The following is a 21,112-nucleotide window of genomic DNA, read 5'->3' as shown; positions in this document are numbered from 1 at the left end:
ATTCTGTCTCCATTTTTTTCAATTCCCTCTAGTTTCACATGTGTTCCCAGATTTTCAGCCAGATCGTTTTCTTTTTCGGAACAATGTAATAAATCAGATATATTGTGATAGCTTTCCTCGTGTGTCATAAAGTTTGTGTCTCTTTTCTTGCTGTCTTTCAGATTCCGAATTTCCTGTCCTGTGTTATCGCCGTCACTGTCGCCCCAGTCCTGAACTTCTAGCTCAGTAGTACCATTACCCGACAGTATATTGTCCAGCTGATAGTCATCGAGAGACATAGGCGAACTGAACCTGGTGGAGGAGGCACACACGTCCAGCGATGTCATCGGTGACCTGGACAGCACAACTCCCTCTGACTCGCTATCATCATTCCCAGCAATAGAAAAAGTGCTCCCCCTCATTATTCCCAACAGTTGGCAGTATTTCTTCCTCATTATTTTCAACAATTTTATTTTCTTTTGTATTTCCAGACTCACTTGCCAGCATACCAAAAAACTGACATATTTTCCTCACTTACAGACAATATAACCTCCTCGTTATTCGCTGAAATTAGAGTATCCTCCTTTTTTACAGGAAAGGACCATTTTTCCTCTTGTAGATCTTTAGCAATTGACAACGTATCCATCCCGCTACCTCCAGAAACAGGAGACGAATAGTCCTCATCATTTCCATGAATAGATAAGGTATCCCCAACCTCCACTTTGCCAACAACGGATGTTGTGTTTAGGTGACGCGGTTGTGGTGACATTTCCGACTGCTTTTCAATGGGTTTCGTGTTTCCGTCTGGAATATCTGTTACTTGTAATGACGAATCTTGACCAGACTTTGTCCTGTTTTTCTCTTTGTGTTTCTTTTTCTTCTTTGATTTTTTATGCGAACTCTTGTGTTTGTGATGTGACCTTCCTGATGATTTGCTTCCATTATCACTATTTACCGTGGAATCCACTTCGTTTTGTCCTTCATTGTCATACTGGTCATGCGTCGATGTATGTGGCAGTGTGAGTACACTTGTATCTGTCTTGGTGTATGTTTGTCTTGAGGGCTGAGAATCGGAAGGCTGCTTGACACGTCCTTCTGCTTTGTTTATTGCTGACACAGAACTTTCCTTTGAAGATTTTTCCGGAAACAAAAACTTTGCCTTTGTAATGTTCTTGTGTGTTTTCTTTGAATGTCCATATTTTTGTTTTGGGTCCAGTTGAGTAAACTTAAGCACATTTCCAGAAGGAGGCGACATGTCTTTAAGTTTATAAATCTTGTCATTTGGTTCACTACTCCATTCTGTGTCCTTGTTACGCCGTGTTTTGTCCTTACATGACTCGTGGGATTGTTTACTATTCATTTCCGTCTCTGGTGATGCAAGGAAAACGTTCGCAGGACTGGAGCTTGCGCGGTGGTGGTGAACCCCTTTGTAGTGCTGGGGACATGCATCTGAGCCGCAAGTGTCCTTGGCTGTATGTGACCTGATCTTGTCAGCAGTATCAGTCTGGGCCTTTGGTTCTCTGACCCCTTTGATGACAGCTCTGACATTGGCCTGAAAAGTAAACATCGGCACTAACTACATAGTTTGTATATTTTACCAGTAAATCCCAATCCGAAAGGTTATCAAGAGCACTGCTATCATGCCTTCACACAGGGATTTCCTAATCACGACCAAATATCATATATAAAAGGATCAAGTAAAAAATAGGTTATATCAGTGATATATCAAAAAATAATTTGGATTATATGATGCTATGGATTGCTGCTAGTTTGACCCAGTGATGAAAGAAGCCCTACTCACCGATCTGACACACAGCTCAGGATGTCTCTTTAGTAGATCATGCTTATCATTGCTTTTATCATTCAGAATGGCCAATGTACATTTGATGCATTTGATTTCTTCGCTGTCGTTTCTTTCCGAGGTCAGCCATTGTGTTTGGTGACACTTCAAAAGAGAATTTAAATTGTTTTGATTAATGTGTTCCTTAGCATCAATTATGCATTTTCTATCACTAAAGTTTTAATAACTTAACTTTACTTAAGATTTATCAGCATCGATGTATTATTCAAAACATATTGTTCTTATCTTGTTGTGATAAAACATATATACGTTGGGTACAAGAACAACAGCGACTTTCCAGGTTATCTCTTCGATTGGTATTTATTTCTCCTTACTATGGATACGAATGTCTGGACACTAGTCCGATTATACCAGATAAATGATACAGGAAAATAAATACAGAAAATGTTTACCCTGAAACATGTATGGTGACCACATGACATCTTGATGGGGTTCTGGCCAGAAGTAACATAACACTTCCTCAGACATGTAGAACAACGGTCCGATCTGTTCAAAGCCATAGTTCAAATTACTATGGAAACATCTCGACGGAAGTGAATCTGAGTTTCGGTGAAGAGGCTACACTGAAATGTATCCAAACGGTAACATCAATGGCCCATACTTATTAAAATGTCAACACTGTCGAACGACTGGTAGTTGCATTTAGGCTGTCGGGCTTGACATGGCGGAATGCCAGGATTCTTACCGGAAATTAATATGGTACTTGAACTGAGACCACGACTCTGAACTTCCTGACCGTGATATAGTTCAATATCTTTATCAAAAAATAGTCATGTGGATCCGTTTAGTGAGTAGTAATGGGAAAACACGTGAATTATCTTTAGACTTACTACCAAATATATATGCATTTGTGTATTTTAATATGACATGGATAACAAATGAAGAAAAACAACGGAATCTCTGAGAAGAAACTATATATTCCTCATCGCCAGTTCTTCGGTCTGTAAGAAAAAAAATAGCTTCCAGATCTTGATTTTTATTTGCTCTGAATCTCCTTGATTTCTTTTACTGGGGAGTATATGTAACCCTTTGAATTACATGTGATTAAATTATTTGTGTTTCTTGATTGATTATTCCTTATACCCTACATAAGTGTCTCATTTATATGTGACATTAATTACAATCTATACACTGATCAATTCCTGAATAAAAAAAGTCTACGGTTCCCCAATCCTGGAAGTCTTTGTCTTTCCCGCGACGGTTTTAACTATGTTTAATTTTCATGGAAATACTCGGACAGAAAGAAATGTTCCCTACAGTTCAGACTTGCGTGTTGATTTTTCTAATGTCCTGTTGTGGCCCCTTGTTCTGGTCTCTTTTGATGTTTTAAATGTTCGACATTTTGGCTAACATTGATTTAAGTTCTACTATTGTACATAGCAAAATAACCCGGCAAAACAACCAATCCTAGATCCCAAATTGTAGTTGTTCACTTGTTTCAAAAGCTAACATGCAATAATAGGGATGAAGGCAGGGATCACTTTGGGCAGAGATTTGGGGGATTTTTACCCATGTTTTTCAAAAAAATCTCATTAAAAATTCAAAATTGTACCTCTTTATACAGACAAATCTCATAGGAATTTTGCTAATCTCATAAAATCTCCCATAGGTTTTAAGAGCCAGTGTTATCCCTGTGAAGGGGATGTTATCAGTTACATGTAGGCCAGGGTAAGTAAAAATATGACGTGATAATCTGGACAGGGTAAAACAGTATGCTCATACGACACAACGATACCCTGATGCTGATTACAGCACACGATGTGCCTAGCACAGCGACAATCCTCGAAAACATCAACAATTACCGCTGAGACTAGAGTGGGGGTACGTAATTTCGCACACTTTCGTTATGTTTTTAAATACATTTCCGTAAAATCAATTTCAAATCAAGAAAGAATACCTCACATTGTTAGATGTACAAATGCTTCGTAACATACAAGTGTGCAACCTGGTATGCGCACACGTACATATGTATCACTGCGCAAGGGAGCTTTTGTTAACTTGTATTTATTGCTGGGTTTGAAGACGATCGGGTACGTAATTTCGCACACCCATCTAACTTCTTTAATTTTGTTGGTAAAAATAGTTTTCAACCATTTTGTAGACAAACAACATCCTAAACTAAGATAAAGCCCAATGATATGATTAAAAAAATCTTTAAAAACAAAATAATGTAAAATTGGAAAGTGTCAATTTATCGCCATTTTTGCTTTAAATAATGACCGCTCCCTACCGAGGTAATGTAAACAAGGCGGTGAAAATGACGGGGTGTCTGCAGGTCAGCGCTGTTATTAGTTATACTTGGTGGATTTGTAACACGTTTTGTTTATTATCTGATCAAATGATATTTTCCTTAAATATTTGCAAATTCACATGCCAATCAACAACTGGGATTATTTTAAATAAAATATTTAATTATCCGGTATCCATTTTATCGGACGAGTCGTATCAGTTAAAATTTGTTTTCAAAACGAACTTAATCTGAAAAGATGTACTTAAAACGGCAAATGTTCCGCTAAAGGTTGGCATTAGTCAACATATAAACAAAAAACACAGTCCTCGACCACTTGGAGGAAAAACGCAAAAAAAATCGTCAGGTGTGCGAATTTACGTACTGTGCGAAATTACGTACCCTTGCTCTAAGTAAATTTCAGATTTAGAAACACTGTCCCGTTGCCATGCTAGTGTTCTACTAATCTGTGGTAATACAATACAGAGGATATAGCTACTGATTAGCTAGGATAACCTATTAAATATACTGTGATTATTGTATGTAATTTTGCCATATATTCTACAATGTGATCATTTGGATTGTTACTCATTTAATCCATCCACAATATCTTACCTAGAATACTGTTTTATTGCATTTTTGCCAGTGAAATATAGAAAATTATCAAACTAATAAATCTTATATTTTCACAAAGAATTGTAATAGACTACTTCGGTAAAATATTCTGTGAATTTTCAGCCCGAACGAAAATGTGTATGGAGAGAAAAATTTATTTTGGAAAGTTTTGACATTGAATTTTTCGAATTTATTCATTTTTTTCGTTAGTATCTGTGATTCGTGTTTTATCATTAATAATATATCTTGCTTTCCGTAAATGACTTATTTTGTACTAGACCTACATATCATGCAGATGTTGAACTGGCTAAGTTTGCGGAGATACCATAGGTTGTCCTACGATTTAGAGGTCTATTTGGTGCGTACAATTTTATTGTTACTTTCTGACGACTTCATACGCCACTGTTGTTTGTCTTAAGGACAAGCTCTTACGGGCTTATGCTGACAGTTACCACACATTCGAAGCAAATTCAAGTTTCGTATGTCTTGTATGTACTTTATGTGATTAAGAAATAACAAATAATATTTTGCTTATGCCTACCTGCATCTTCCGGAAGTTGTCGTTTGAAATTTACCGCTCGTGAATATTACTACGACCTTCACCTTTGTGTCAAAGGTCAGAGACCTCGGTTTCAATGTGTAATGGCTGCGCCCATGTAGCAGTCAACTGTCAACAAACTGCGAACCGGCATTGTGAAAATATCAGCGTAAGTACTTACTTGGCGATGGATTATGCTTAATCAAACCGTGAGACGATCCTTTAAGTTTCATTTGCTTCTTTTGTCTGGATGTTATTTACTTTCTTTATTTGCCGTGCGATTTTTCTGTCCCAAGGTGGACCCTAGCCCGAGTTTTCTCTGGCCCTGTCACCATGTCTGGTGTAGGGCCAGAGCGCACTACTATATGAAAACGTGGAATTATCCGACACCGTTTGGTGTCGCTAAGAATTTGATGCAAAAACAATAAAATCGGGTGTGACATAACACCTACCTTACATATATGGATAAATGAGATATTTATGTACCCCAAAACACCCATTTAGTCCCATCTAGGTGTTTTATTCCGTCCGTACAGGCCCTCGCTTTACGCTAGTCAAAATTTCATACTGTTGACCCGCCATTTTGTAAGTGACAGTACGACTAACCACCCAAATCGGAACGCAATGGACCGATAAGACCACATATCATTTATTGTGTTTTTCTTCTTACAAAGTTTAAATTATGAAAACTAAGTTGATTATTTCCCAAAAGATGTTATATTCCATCAAAAAAATCATTATTTATAAATTATAAGCGGTAAAATATATAAAAATAAATGTTGTATTTTTTTTTCTTTTCGCTCCATCGCGCACAGATTAGGGTAATTAGGCGGACCGCGACCTACATAGTATGAAATTTTGACTAGTGTAAAGTGAGGGTCTATATGGACGGAATAAAACACCTAGATGAGACTAAATGGGTGTTTTGGGGTACATAAATATCTCATTTATCCATATATGTAAGGTAGGTGTTATGTCACACCCGATTTTATTGTTTTTGCATCAAATTCTTAGCGACACCAAACGGTGTCGGATAATTCCACGTTTTCATATAGTAGTGCGCTCTGGCCCTACACCAGACATGGTGACAGGGCCAGAGAAAACTCGGGCTAGGTGGACCCCTTACTCACATATTTACCGATTTGTTTTTTGTTCTTTATTCATCTACTTTGCCTTTTCTCTAAGTAACGCCTATTCTCTAAGTGACGGCTGTTTCGTTTTGCATGAGATCATTGCTTATCCTAACTGATTTATACTTATCATAATTTTGCAGCTCACTTATATTTTTGAAGAAACTTTTTGATGAAACTTTTTGATAGTCAATAGATCTGTAGATATTGCTTATACATACTTTCACTTATTTTGATATCAAATTGATATAGAGGATGTGTTTACCAGACATAATAAAATGTAATTCAGGACATTTTCTTTCTCTTTTTCTGACAGATATGAAGATGTCGCTGTGTCCAAGGTTGTATCATCTTGGACGACACACCATCTGTAGGTTTTGTATCCGAAGAACCATGTGCAATGTGGTTAATCATTGTAGCCAGATCATCAGACATCTTAACACTGACCTCACGTCACGTCACATGTCCACTAACATGTCCAGTACCAGCATGTCACAGTTTGAGTCGTCACTGTTTGTCAGTGGGATGTATCAGGATGACGTTCTCTTACTATCACTAGACCTTGATTATGAAGTAATGTTACAGGATCTAGATGCTAATCTACGCTTGAGAAAAATCACCAGCTGGAACAGCGATCATATCAATCACTTTGTAAGTTGTAATATGTGATCATCATCATGACTTCTAGTTTATCTAATTTACTTTCTTTGGTACAAAAAAAAATCAACATTTTAGTGGGACATGTACAAATGTATTTCATATGTAGCCATAAACTTATTGAACAACTTTATTTGTATAATTGAGCTGACAACAGGGGAAAATGTAAATTCCTGTATAATCAGAATAAAATCTGTGTATAAAACATTCTTCAATCTTGTTCATAGTACAATCACAAAGATTTCCTCTTCAGTCTGACAACTCACATTCCATTAATCACCCCTATAACATGCTTTTATACTACCCCTTTGTTTAGATGTACTACCTGGAAATGTAATGACGGGAGTGGACCTACATTACTTTTATGTTTTGAAATTTACCGTCGTCTGTCACGATTATACTGTCAGAAATGGGATTACTGACTGATGCTTACAAGTACAAAATAAAGCTGTGCAATATTATACTCAGGTATTATTTATTCTTTTGTTTTATTTTGTTTTATATTCGAACAGAAAGACAACTGTAGAAGATTTCTTGATAATAAAGAGAAGTTGAAAAAAATACAGGATGACCAAAAGAATATAACTTTAGCTTATAAATCCATCATAGAAAAGGAGGTGAGTTTCTGTTCTAATATCACTCCCTGGTGATACCGTTACCTGTATTTAAAACAATTGACTTCAGAGTCAGTAATACAAAGTAACAGTTCTCTTTATCAGTTCAAACATTGAAACATCAGGTTATGTGACATGTAGATAAAATTATAGTTAATAGGTAAATATGTGAGTAGATGTAAGTGTTTCCTTACATTTATAGTAATATTTGCACACAAAGGTATATTATATGTCAGATATATTTTAAATTCTTTATCATACCTTGTATAGATTATTGACATTGTTCATTTTTGATACTTAATGATGGAATTATCATTTCATTTAATTATAACTCTGTTTGTAATTAACAGGAATGTCAAATCTGTAGGTATGATGGCTGGTGTGTCTTTAAACATTTTACATTTTATCTAGAAAAAGTTGATTTTAACTAAAGAAGAAGCAGACCAGGAGAGGGCAGCTCTACGGGACAAAGGGAAAGCAAGTCAAAGCCCAGTACAACAACATCATTGTGAGCATCTTGTCTGGGTAGTAACAAATCAGATAGTCTGGATATATATATAGTTAAATAACAATGGTGTATTATTATCATCAAACAGCTGTACAACAATTGTTTACACCAGATCATGTGACATTTACAGTGAAATACAGATGTAATGATCAGTGATTTTCTCAGCAGTGTAACAGTATGGTAATCACTGATGTAAAGTCAGTATCTCTGTACAAGCTATCCTGCTTGCTTCTCAGTGGCTGATGTGGGGGTCCTGTGACCGTCACAGAAACATCAATCAAACCATCATCCTTCAGGGCACCCAGTTGACCCTTGAGTTTTAGCAATTTCAGAAGTTAAGCTACATTTTCTCAGAAATCTCAAGGGTCAAAACATGTCAAACAGACATTTACTTTTGATATCAAGAGTTAGATATAATTTGAGGGAGCCAACAGATATTCTGAAAGGTCTACTGGATGCCCTGACCCTTAACAACTACAAAGGAAACTCACTAATGATAATGATGATATTTAATAGGACAGTCCAACAATCAAAGTAGAGGCTTTAATAACTTTACATTGTTTTCATTGGATACTGACCAACACTGGGCACATATGGAATGTCAGGAGTTATCCAATCAGATCAGATGGTGATAGAATATCCTGTTTCCTCCTGATATCTTCTACTGCTCCTGATTATATATGTATCTTGTAATTAAATAGGCTGAATTTTATACTCTGGAACAAGAGGTTATCTTCCATGCTCTGCGGATACCTAACCATTTACATATAGACACGGTGAGTACACCAGTAAAGTACAAAATGAGAAGGACCATGTTACTCACATTGACCAATGATCAAGCTCATGTGCAAGGTCAAATCTTTGTATCTTTTAACTGGCAAACAATTTGCTATAACATTATGGAGTAGTTTTTACTGCAATCAAAGTCAATTGATCAATGATAGCCAGCCTCAGGTCAAGGTCATCAGGTGTAACGTCAAAATTGAGTGTTTCTCTTATCAGGTACACATTTTTATGTCATTATGAAATGTTGGTATAATGAGAAATTAAACAAGAGTCAAAAGTCAAGGTCACCATGTCAATGGTCAAGGTTGATGTCTCCTTACTGGTAACAATTTGTTTAGAAATATGGAAAGATTTACCTAATACAGATATCCATTGAATAGAGAATGGTTTTTGTTGCAGCCAACAGAGGATGACATGAAAGTGGTACAGAAGTGTGGCTCCCTCGGTAAGTTTTTGTCTGGTGACAATTTAAAGTAAACGGTAAACTCACGGTTGGTGAAATATATATTGTATGTAGTCCATGCCAAATAAAATAGCAAACTTTTTAGTTAATTATACCAGCACAAAGTAATACACCAGTGCTCAATGACTTTTAAGTGCTTAATTTGTTGTCTTGTCCAGTCAGTGGACATACTAATTGTTTATGTAAATTACGATGTCTGATTTATATTTCAGAAAAAGTCAAGATGTCGAAGGAAAAGCTAAAGGAAACTCTGCGAAAATGTGTAAAATTCAGGTACTGTATACTAAAACAAACCACTGTAAAAAACACAGTATAAAAACCACACCAAAACCATGTATGTGTCAGGACATTTACATTTATGTGTATTTAAACAAACTGTATTCTTATGTAACGGTGCCTCGATTCAGGGAGAATAGTCTGGATGTTTCAATGGTATCTGGTAATATAGGTCAGAGGTCATAATATCTTATGTCTAATTTTGTGTGTCATCAGTAATATAGGTCAGGGGTCATACTGTTGTATGTCTCACCTTGTGTGTCATCAGTAATATAGGTCAGAGGTCATACTATCTAATGTCTAACGTTGTGTGTCATCAGTAATATAGGTCATAGGTCATACTATTTAATGTCTAACTTTGTGTGTCATCAGTAATATAGGTCATAGGTCATACTATCTAATGTCTAGCTTTGTGTGTCATCAGCAATATAGGTCACAGGTCATACTATCTTATGTCAAATGCAGCACTAAAAGAGCAGGAGCTCATCACCAGGCTGTGTTCAGATCTACGAGGGTCTAGCTTTACACCCATGGTGTGTCCCGAGATCTTCAAGACTGTCCCCGTTGTAAGTATCAAAACTGTATCTGTCCCTATGGTTCAAAAAAATAAGTGTGTCACAATTTTAAATGTTTATGCATGTGTGTGTTTTTCCCCCAAATCCTAATGGATACAATTCTAGGTTATTGTTTGCTGTTTTTCAGGAAGGTGCTGGCATTGTCCCACAGAATCCTAAGGAGGTAAGAGTCTTACTTGTGTGCACATTTCTGGAAATATATCTTAAGTGTTTCCATGCAGCCATTTTCAGCTAATTTATAGGTTGATACAAGAACATTTGTACCTGATCTAGTTTGATATTAGATATCAATAGCTATATATGTCATTCAGTCTCCGTCATGAAGGATTTGATGTGACAGTGTAACTAACAAGAGTGCTCATTACAATGTCTCCCTCCTTATAGCTTGTCAGGTATAACAAAGCACAGTTTTCCTGATGGCTGATTTGTTTGTAACACATTTTCCAATTGGTTTATTTATTCTGCCTATCAAGTGATGGACCAATCAATGAGTTGATGGCATCATGTACATAAAACCATACAAATCACATTGTCATGTAATTGTCTGTTATTGTCTGACACAAAGCATTGTTTGACAACAAATGTTGTTTGTCGATGTTTTATATAATGGACTTGTTTGTGGCCACTGACTCACAAATATAAATTATAAAACACAGCTCCTGTATGGCCTAGTGAACTATGCCTTGTTACCATAGTGAACTGAAGCTTACTTTGTTTGTACATGTATTGTAAACTTAATCTCGCTTCATTAGCCTAGTGAACTAAACCTTGTTACATTAGTGAACTAAAGCTTACTTTGTTTGTAGTGTAAGCTTAATCTCTCTTCATAAGCCTAGTAACTGAAGCTTACTTTCTCTCCCCAGTGAATTAGCTAGATATACTATGCATCATTTATCTAAGTTAGTATCTTATGTACAGATTTGTACCTTTTACAGATATATAACCTGGAAGTACAGGACACCAATAAAGATAAGGCACACATTCTGCCGTACAAGGAATATATTCGAGGAACATCCGTGGTACCTTTCTTAGGTCAGTTTATTTATTCCTGTTCACCTTTGCATGGTAATTAGACACTGTCAAACAAACACAGATTGGTTTCCCCTCAATAACTTCAGCAATTTTTAACTGATTCATTCAAAACTTCATAGTTCAGGCAATTTTATACCAAATGAAGACCATATCATGTTAAGAGAGAATAATGGAGAAGTTGGAGCTATGCACATCGATACTGTTGAATTTTGAAATATATGATCCACAAGGAGACAGGGTAATTGATGTAAGTAAAATTATTTTTGATGTTTCCTCAAAATGTTTCACATTTCAGGATTGACTTTACTTAGTTTTTATGTTATTGATCCATAAAAAAAGTGTTCTCTAAATAAAGCTGGCAAACCATTTACACCAAAAGTACACTCCATTTTTTTGTGATATGGATCTATAATTTAAAAAATACTTTAAGTTAATCCTTATTAGGATCCTTTGCAGATATAACATGACATTGCAAAATCATGTCATTTTTTATGTCACAGGTTATTATCCTAAAACCATTTGCCAATGGAATGCTTGTTGTATTTAAGATAAAATGATAAAGAATATTCCCATTTCACCAAGACTACAGTTAATTTCATTATTCTACATATAACCTCTTTGGTGGGGTTGGGGGTAGGGAGGGTATACGTAGGGAGTATGAGTTGGCCCCCAGAGGACAGTTGTAGTTGGGTCTTTGTAAGACTGCTCTTACATATGTGTTTTGTCCCTTTGCAGTGAAATAGAGTAATCCTCTGAATGTTTGTATTACAGCTTACTTTACCAAACATCTTCTCGACTCTGATGATCTCCCCAGGAAATTCTTCACCATTGGTAGATCCTATGAGGTTGGTGAGTATCGTGTTCAGGAAATGTGTTGTCAATTAGACTGTTTATTTACATTTAACAATCTGCTGATTGGATCCATTTCTCTACATTTTTATCTAATTACAGAGCAGGAAATGAATTCATTACCAGGCCTTTATGGTACCCCACAGAATATATGTGTAAGTTTTGCTTATTATATTGAGTTACTTATATAGTGTGAAACCCTTGAATGAACTTTAAATCAAACAAATAAATAAATATATATACAGTGGAACTTCGTTAACTCGAAGTCAACGGGACCACGGAAAAACTTCGAGTTATCCGAGTGTTCGAATTAAGCTAGTTATCGTTTTTGGTGAAAAGTTTGGTCAATATTTGTCAACATTATATAATCATTATAACTTCGCTCTGTCGCTCATCAGTTTAGTGTGAAGACTGGTCAATACATGTAAATATATATGTAATGTTTCGTTATGTCACTTGTAATTTGGTGTAGTTTTGCCGATATACAGTCACGATAAAGTTTCTTTCACTTAGTCACTTCAATAACGATCTGATGTGCAAGTCATGTTTGCAAAAGGTAAACGATAAAACGGAATTCGACAAAATAACAAGTTATTAATGTCAAAACAAATAACCGTTTAAGTACTTACTTTTTATTGATAACCACGCCATTTCCATGTGTATTAGCACCGGAAGTTGGGCTGCGCATGTGCGTATAAAATGTTACTGTAACTGAGTTGGCGTTTTATCCGATTTAATAGACAGCACTGACCGTTACAGTTGTACTCTGAACACCTCGGCAGTAATTACGCTATTGTTTCAGCAGTTTAAAGATTTAATAGGCGCCGGTGACTGTGTCATTTCTACACCTGTAAAAACATCAGCCGGGTAGATCTACCGAGCCCCGTTCGATTTGCACTCTTCTAAGAAGAGGAGCCTTCTAAGAAGATCGTATTCCGTTATATGTAAATCGAGTAAACCGGGAGAATAAAACCAAAAATAAGCAAGTTTTTAAGTTTTCTCAAACACGATGACACAAACATGTGCATGTATGTGTTATAAATCCTTCTCTAGTGAAACTCATCACTCGCACACTTAAAACATGGTCGCCGCCATCTTGGAAGATAAATCTTCCAGCTTTGAGATGGAAGAGTAGAAGATCTTCCAGAAGCAGAAGAGCTTCAAATCGAGTGACCGGAAGATATCTTCTAGAATCAGAAGAGTGCAAATCGAACGGGGGCTCCGGTGTGTCAGAGATTAGTTCCGCTTGAGCGAACGGGTAGATGAGTTGTTGACTATCGTGTGTACTGATATCGGCGACCGCCTTGGGAAATTACCTGATCTAAGTAAAGCAGTACTTTTTATCACCAAGACTTGTTGTTATAAGATTCAACCGACAATTTCTTTTATGAATTCATGAAACACTTATAATAGCATGTAGGTTAGTAGTGCCGATTTGATCAGTATTACAAACGGAATTTAGCTCTTAAAAAATGTCGGCGTCTGCCACCGATCGACGAAAATTATACTTCGAGTTATTCGAACATTTCAAGTAGGATTTTTATTGTTGGGACCAAATTTTTACTACGTATTATCCGAGTTTTTCGAGTTATCCGAATTCGAATTTTCCGAGTTTTTTTTACTAAGATAAAGAGAGAATTCGGCCGGGACCGGTGAGGTACTTCGATTTAAGCGGGGTATTCGAGTTATCCGAGTTCGAGTTAACGAAGTTCCACTGTATATATGGTAATGTAGGGTCATTAACTCAGATTTCGTAGTGTATTAGAGATAACATCAAGTATTATTATATAATGTTAGGTCATTAAATTAGATTTCAAAGTGTATAAAGGAAGTACTGGTATAGAGGAGGCAACATGGAGTTTTATTGTATAATGTAAGGTCATTAACTCAGATTTTGTAGTGTATGTAGAGGTAAAACTTTTATTTAACAGGCTGAAGTTGCCACAATGACAAAGAATGATGTTCAGAATGAGGCTGTGTACAGTGAGCTGCAGGCCATGTTGTGGAGGAGTCTGACAGCTCTGGACATCCCATCCAGGTACACCTCTATACAACCACTATACAATATGTCTGGACATCCCATCCAGGTACACCTCTATACAACCACTATACAATATGTCTGGACATCCCATCCAGGTATACCCCTATACAACCACTATACAGTATGTCTGGACATCCCATCCAGGTATACCTCTATACAACCACTATACAATATGTCTGGACATCCCATCCAGGTATACCTCTATACAACCACTATACAGTATGTCTGGACATCCCATCCAGGTACACCTCTATACAACCACTATACAATATGTCTGGACATCCCATCCAGGTACACCTCTATACAACCACTATACAATATGTCTGGACATCCCATCCAGGTACACCTCTATACAACCACTATACAATGTGTCTGGACATCCCATCCAGGTATACCTCTATACAACCACTATACAATATGTCTGGACATCCCATCCAGGTATACGTCTATACAGCCACTATACAATGTGTCTGGACATCCCATCCAGGTATACCTCTATACAACCACTATACAATATGTCTGGACATCCCATCCAGGTACACCTCTATACAACCACTATACAATATGTCTGGACATCCCATCCAGGTATACGTCTATACAGCCACTATACAATGTGTCTGGACATCCCATCCAGGTACACCTCTATACAACCATTATACAATATGTCTGGACATCCCATCCAGGTATACCTCTATACAACCACTATACAGTATGTCTGGACATCCCATCCAGGTATACCTCTATACAACCACTATACAATATGTCTGGACATCCCATCCAGGTATACCTCTATACAACCACTATACAGTAGTATGTCTGGACATCCCATCCAGGTACATTCCTATACAACCACTATACAGTACGTCTGGACATCCCATCTAGGTACACCTCTATACAACCACTATACAATATGTCTGGACATCCCATCCAGGTACACCCCTATACAACCACTATACAATATGTCTGGACATCCCATCCAGGTACACCCCTATACAACCACTATACAGTAGTATGTCTGGACATCCCAGCCAGGTACACCTCTATACAACCACTATACAATATGTCTGGACATCCCATCCAGGTATACCCCTATACAACCACTATACAATATGTCTGGACATCCCATCCAGGTACACCCCTATACAACCACTATACAATATGTCTGGACATCCCATCCAGGTACACCCCTATACAACCACTATACAGTATGTCTGGACATCCCATTCAGGTACACCCCTATACAACCACTATATAATATGTCTGGACATCCCATCCAGGTATACCTCTATACAACCACTATACAATATGTCTGGACATCCCATCCAGGTATACCTCTATACAACCACTATACAATGTGTCTGGACATCCCATCCAGGTATACCTCTATACAACCATTATACAATATGTCTATACTACCACTATACAGTATGTCTGGACATCCCATCCAGGTACACCTCTATACAACCACTATACAGTATGTCTGGACATCCCATTCAGGTACATTCCTATACAACCACTATACAGTACGTCTGGACATCCCATCTAGGTACACCTCTATACAACCACTATACAATATGTCTGGACATCCCATCCCAGTACACCTCTATACAACCACTATACAGTATGTCTGGACATCCCATCTAGGTACACCCCTATACAACCACTATACATTATGTCTGGACATCCCATCCAGGTACACCCCTATACAACCACTATACAGTATGTCTGGACATCCCATCCAGGTACATTCCTATACAACCACTATACAGTACGTCTGGACATCCCATCTAGGTACACCTCTATACAACCACTATACAATATGTCTGGACATCCCATCCAGGTACACCCCTATACAACCACTATACATTATGTCTGGACATCCCATCCAGGTACACCCCTATACAACCACTATACAGTATGTCTGGACATCCCATCCAGGTACATTCCTATACAACCACTATACAGTACGTCTGGACATCCCATCTAGGTACACCTCTATACAACCACTATACAATATGTCTGGACATCCCATCCAGGTACACCCCTATACAACCACTATACAATATGTCTGGACATCCCATCCAGGTACACCCCTATACAACCACTATACAGTAGTATGTCTGGACATCCCAGCCAGGTACACCTCTATACAACCACTATACAATATGTCTGGACATCCCATCCAGGTACACCCCTATACAACCACTATACAATATGTCTGGACATCCCATCCAGGTACACCCCTATACAACCACTATACAGTATGTCTGGACATCCCATCCAGGTACATCCCTATACAACCACTATACAGTACGTCTGGACATCCCATCTAGGTACACCTCTATACAACCACTATACAATATGTCTGGACATCCCATCCAGGTACACCCCTATACAACCACTATACAATATGTCTGGACATCCCATCCAGGTACACCCCTATACAACCACTATACAGTATGTCTGGACATCCCATCCAGGTACACCTCTATACAACCACTATACAATATGTCTGGACATCCCATCCAGGTACACCCCTATACAACCACTATACAATATGTCTGGACATCCCATCCAGGTATACCTCTATACAACCACTATACAATATGTCTGGACATCCCATCCAGGTACACCTCTATACAACCACTATACAATATGTCTGGACATCCCATCCCAGGTACACCTCTATACAACCACTATACAGTATGTCTGGACATCCCATTCAGGTACATTCCTATACAACCACTATACAGTACGTCTGGACATCCCATCCAGGTACACCTCTATACAACCACTATACAGTATGTCTGGACATCCCATTCAGGTACATTCCTATACAACCACTATACAGTACGTCTGGACATCCCATCTAGGTACACCTCTATACAACCACTATACAATATGTCTGGACATCCCATCCAGGTACACCCCTATACAACCACTATACAATATGTCTGGACATCCCATCCAGGTACACCCCTATACAACCACTATACAGTAGTATGTCTGGACATCCCAGCCAGGTACACCTCTATACAACCACTATACAATATGTCTGGACATCCCATCCAGGTACACCCCTATACAACCACTATACAATATGTCTGGACATCCCATCCAGGTACACCCCTATACAACCACTATACAGTAGTATGTCTGGACATCCCAGCCAGGTACACCTCTATACAACCACTATACAATATGTCTGGACATCCCATCCAGGTATACCTCTATACAACCACTATACAATGTGTCTGGACATCCCATCCAGGTATACCTCTATACAACCATTATACAATATGTCTATACAACCACTATGCAATATGTCTGGACATCCCATCCAGGTACACCTCTATACAACCACTATACAATATGTCTGGACATCCCATCCCAGTACACCTCTATACAACCACTATACAGTATGTCTGGACATCCCATCCAGGTACACCTCTATACAACCACTATACAATATGTCTGGACATCCCATCCCAGTACACCTCTATACAACCACTATACAATATGTCTGGACATCCCATCCAGGTACACCCCTATACAACCACTATACAACCACTATACAATATGTCTGGACATCCCATCCAGGTACATCCCTATACAACCACTATACAGTATGTCTGGACATCCCATCCAGGTATACCTCTATACAACCACTATACAATGTGTCTGGACATCCCATCCAGGTACACCTCTATACAACCACTATACAATATGTCTGGACATCCCATCCAGGTACACCTCTATACAACCACTATACAATATGTCTGGACATCCCATCCAGGTACACCTCTATACAACCACTATACAATATGTCTGGACATCCCATCCAGGTACACCCCTATACAACCACTATACAATATGTCTGGACATCCCATCCAGGTACACCTCTATACAACCACTATACAGTATGTCTGGACATCCCATCCAGGTACACCTCTATACAACCACTATACAATATGTCTGGACATCCCATCCAGGTACACCTCTATACAACCACTATACAATATGTCTGGACATCCCATCCAGGTACACCCTATACAACCACTATACAATATGTCTGGACATCCCATCCAGGTACACCTCTATACAACCACTATACAATATGTCTGGACATCCCATCCAGGTACACCTCTATACAACCACTATACAATATGTCTGGACATCCCATCCAGGTACACCCTATACAACCACTATACATTATGTCTGGACATCCCATCCAGGTACACCCCTATACAACCACTATACAGTATGTCTGGACATCCCATCCAGGTACACCTCTATACAACCACTATACAATATGTCTGCACATCCCATCCAGGTATACCTCTATACAACCACTATACAATATGTCTGGACATCCCATCCAGGTACACCCCTATACAACCACTATACAATATGTCTGGACATCCCATCCAGGTACACCCCTATACAACCACTATACAATATGTCTGGACATCCCATCCAGGTACACCCCTATACAACCACTATACAATATGTCTGGACATCCCATCCAGGTACACCCCTATACAACCACTATACAATATGTCTGGACATCCCATCCAGGTATACCCCTATACAACCACTATACAATATGTCTGGACATCCAGGTACACCCCTATACAACCACTATACAATATGTCTGGACATCCCATCCAGGTATACCTCTATACAACCACTATACAATGTGTCTGGACATCCCATCCAGGTATACCTCTATACAACCACTATACAATGTGTCTGGACATCCCATCCAGGTACACCTCTATACAACCATTATACAATATGTCTGGACATCCCATCCAGGTATACCTCTATACAACCACTATACAGTATGTCTGGACATCCCATCCAGGTATACCTCTATACAACCACTATACAATATGTCTGGACATCCCATCCAGGTATACCTCTATACAACCACTATACAATATGTCTGGACATCCCATCCAGGTACATCCCTATACAACCACTATACAATATGTCTGGACATCCCATCCAGGTATACCTCTATACAACCACTATACAATGTGTCTGGACATCCCATCCAGGTACACCTCTATACAACCACTATACAATATGTCTGGACATCCCATCCAGGTATACCTCTATACAACCACTATACAATATGTCTGGACATCCCATCCAGGTACACCTCTATACAACCACTATACAATGTGTCTGGACATCCCATCCAGGTATACGTCTATACAACCACTATACAATGTGTCTGGACATCCCATCCAGGTACACCTCTATACAACCATTATACAATATGTCTGGACATCCCATCCAGGTATACCTCTATACAACCACTATACAGTATGTCTGGACATCCCATCCAGGTATACCTCTATACAACCACTATACAATATGTCTGGACATCCCATCCAGGTATACCTCTATACAACCACTATACAATATGTCTGGACATCCCATCCAGGTACATCCCTATACAACCACTATACAGTACGTCTGGACATCCCATCTAGGTACACCTCTATACAACCACTATACAATATGTCTGGACATCCCATCCAGGTACACCCCTATACAACCACTATACAGTAGTATGTCTGGACATCCCAGCCAGGTACACCTCTATACAACCACTATACAATATGTCTGGACATCCCATCCAGGTATACCTCTATACAACCACTATACAATATGTCTGGACATCCCATCCAGATACACCTCTATACAACCACTATATAATATGTCTGGACATCCCATCCAGGTACACCTCTATACAACCACTATACAGTATGTCTGGACATCCCATTCAGGTACACCCCTATACAACCACTATATAATATGTCTGGACATCCCATCCAGGTATACCTCTATACAACCACTATACAATATGTCTGGACATCCCATCCAGGTATACCTCTATACAACCACTATACAATGTGTCTGGACATCCCATCCAGGTATACCTCTATACAACCATTATACAATATGTCTATACAACCACTATGCAATATGTCTGGACATCCCATCCAGGTATACCTCTATACAACCACTATACAATATGTCTGCACATCCCATCCAGGTACACCCCTATACAACCACTATACAATATGTCTGGACATCCCATCCAGGTACACCCCTATACAACCACTATACAATATGTCTGGACATCCCATCCAGGTACACCTCTATACAACCACTATACAATATGTCTGGACATCCCATCCAGGTACATCCCTATACAACCACTATACAGTACGTCTGGACATCCCATCCAGGTATACCTCTATACAACCACTATACAGTATGTCTGGACATCCCATCCAGGTATACCCCTATACAACCACTATACAATATGTCTGGACATCCCATCCAGGTACACCTCTATACAACCACTATACAATATGTCTGGACATCCCATCCAGGTACACCCCTATACAACCACTATACAATATGTCTGGACATCCCATCCAGGTACACCCCTATACAACCACTATACAATATGTCTGCACATCCCATCCAGGTACACCTCTATACAACCACTATACAATATGTCTGGACATCCCATCCAGGTACATTCCTATACAACCACTATACAGTACGTCTGGACATCCCATCCAGGTATACCTCTATACAACCACTATACAATATGTCTGGACATCCCATCCAGGTACACCCCTATACAACCACTATACAATATGTCTGGACATCCCATCCAGGTACACCCCTATACAACCACTATACAATATGTCTGGACATCCCATCCAGGTACATTCCTATACAACCACTATACAGTACGTCTGGACATCCCATCCAGGTATACCTCTATACAACCACTATACAATATGTCTGGACATCCCATCCAGGTACACCCCTATACAACCACTATACAATATGTCTGGACATCCCATCCAGGTACACCTCTATACAACCACTATACAATATGTCTGGACATCCCATCTAGGTATACCTC

General features: G+C 38.6%; 2 protein-coding genes across 2 annotated transcripts in view; one reads left to right on the top strand and one right to left on the bottom strand.

Annotated features, from left to right (window-relative positions):
* Nucleotides 1–425: 425 nt before the first annotated feature.
* On the bottom strand, nucleotides 426–5,256 carry LOC117344662. The gene is made up of 4 exons (XM_033907493.1): nucleotides 5,224–5,256; nucleotides 2,233–2,403; nucleotides 1,781–1,924; nucleotides 426–1,531 (listed from the first exon to the last, which is right to left on the bottom strand). Exons 2-4 carry the CDS (start codon nucleotides 2,338–2,340, stop codon nucleotides 473–475), a joined length of 1,311 nt encoding a protein of 436 aa, XP_033763384.1. The 5' UTR covers nucleotides 2,341–2,403; nucleotides 5,224–5,256; the 3' UTR covers nucleotides 426–472.
* A 38-nt stretch (nucleotides 5,257–5,294) lies between these two features.
* The window catches only part of LOC117344672 (serine--tRNA ligase-like), a 34,063-nt gene continuing 18,245 nt past the window's right edge, over nucleotides 5,295–21,112 (top strand). The window contains exons 1-13 of the mRNA XM_033907502.1: nucleotides 5,295–5,389; nucleotides 6,667–7,001; nucleotides 7,520–7,624; nucleotides 8,033–8,129; nucleotides 8,831–8,905; nucleotides 9,315–9,360; nucleotides 9,591–9,651; nucleotides 10,079–10,220; nucleotides 10,357–10,392; nucleotides 11,165–11,261; nucleotides 12,033–12,110; nucleotides 12,213–12,265; nucleotides 14,042–14,148. Coding sequence (XP_033763393.1) covers nucleotides 9,330–9,360; nucleotides 9,591–9,651; nucleotides 10,079–10,220; nucleotides 10,357–10,392; nucleotides 11,165–11,261; nucleotides 12,033–12,110; nucleotides 12,213–12,265; nucleotides 14,042–14,148 — 605 coding nt within the window. The 5' untranslated portion in view covers nucleotides 5,295–5,389; nucleotides 6,667–7,001; nucleotides 7,520–7,624; ... (1 more) ...; nucleotides 8,831–8,905; nucleotides 9,315–9,329. The remainder of the gene's footprint in view (nucleotides 5,390–6,666; nucleotides 7,002–7,519; nucleotides 7,625–8,032; nucleotides 8,130–8,830; nucleotides 8,906–9,314; nucleotides 9,361–9,590; nucleotides 9,652–10,078; nucleotides 10,221–10,356; nucleotides 10,393–11,164; nucleotides 11,262–12,032; nucleotides 12,111–12,212; nucleotides 12,266–14,041; nucleotides 14,149–21,112) is intronic.

Source organism: Pecten maximus, chromosome 2 (assembly GCF_902652985.1).
Source record: "Pecten maximus chromosome 2, xPecMax1.1, whole genome shotgun sequence".
NCBI classification, from domain to species: Eukaryota; Metazoa; Mollusca; class Bivalvia; order Pectinida; family Pectinidae; genus Pecten; species Pecten maximus.
Note: the sequence above shows the minus strand (reverse complement) of the source record. Positions and strands in the feature narration are given on the sequence as shown.

Bases quoted from the DNA above. Each gene is read 5' to 3' on its own strand.
- LOC117344662 (XM_033907493.1), bottom strand. From the start codon at position 2,340: ATGGCTTTGAACAGATCGGACCGTTGTTCTACATGTCTGAGGAAGTGT. The intron at 1,925-2,232 runs GTAAACATTTTC...TCTCTTTTGAAG, and splicing joins GTCACCATACATGTTTCAGG to TGTCACCAAACACAATGGCT. The intron at 1,532-1,780 runs GTGAGTAGGGCT...TTTACTTTTCAG, and splicing joins CTGAGCTGTGTGTCAGATCG to GCCAATGTCAGAGCTGTCAT.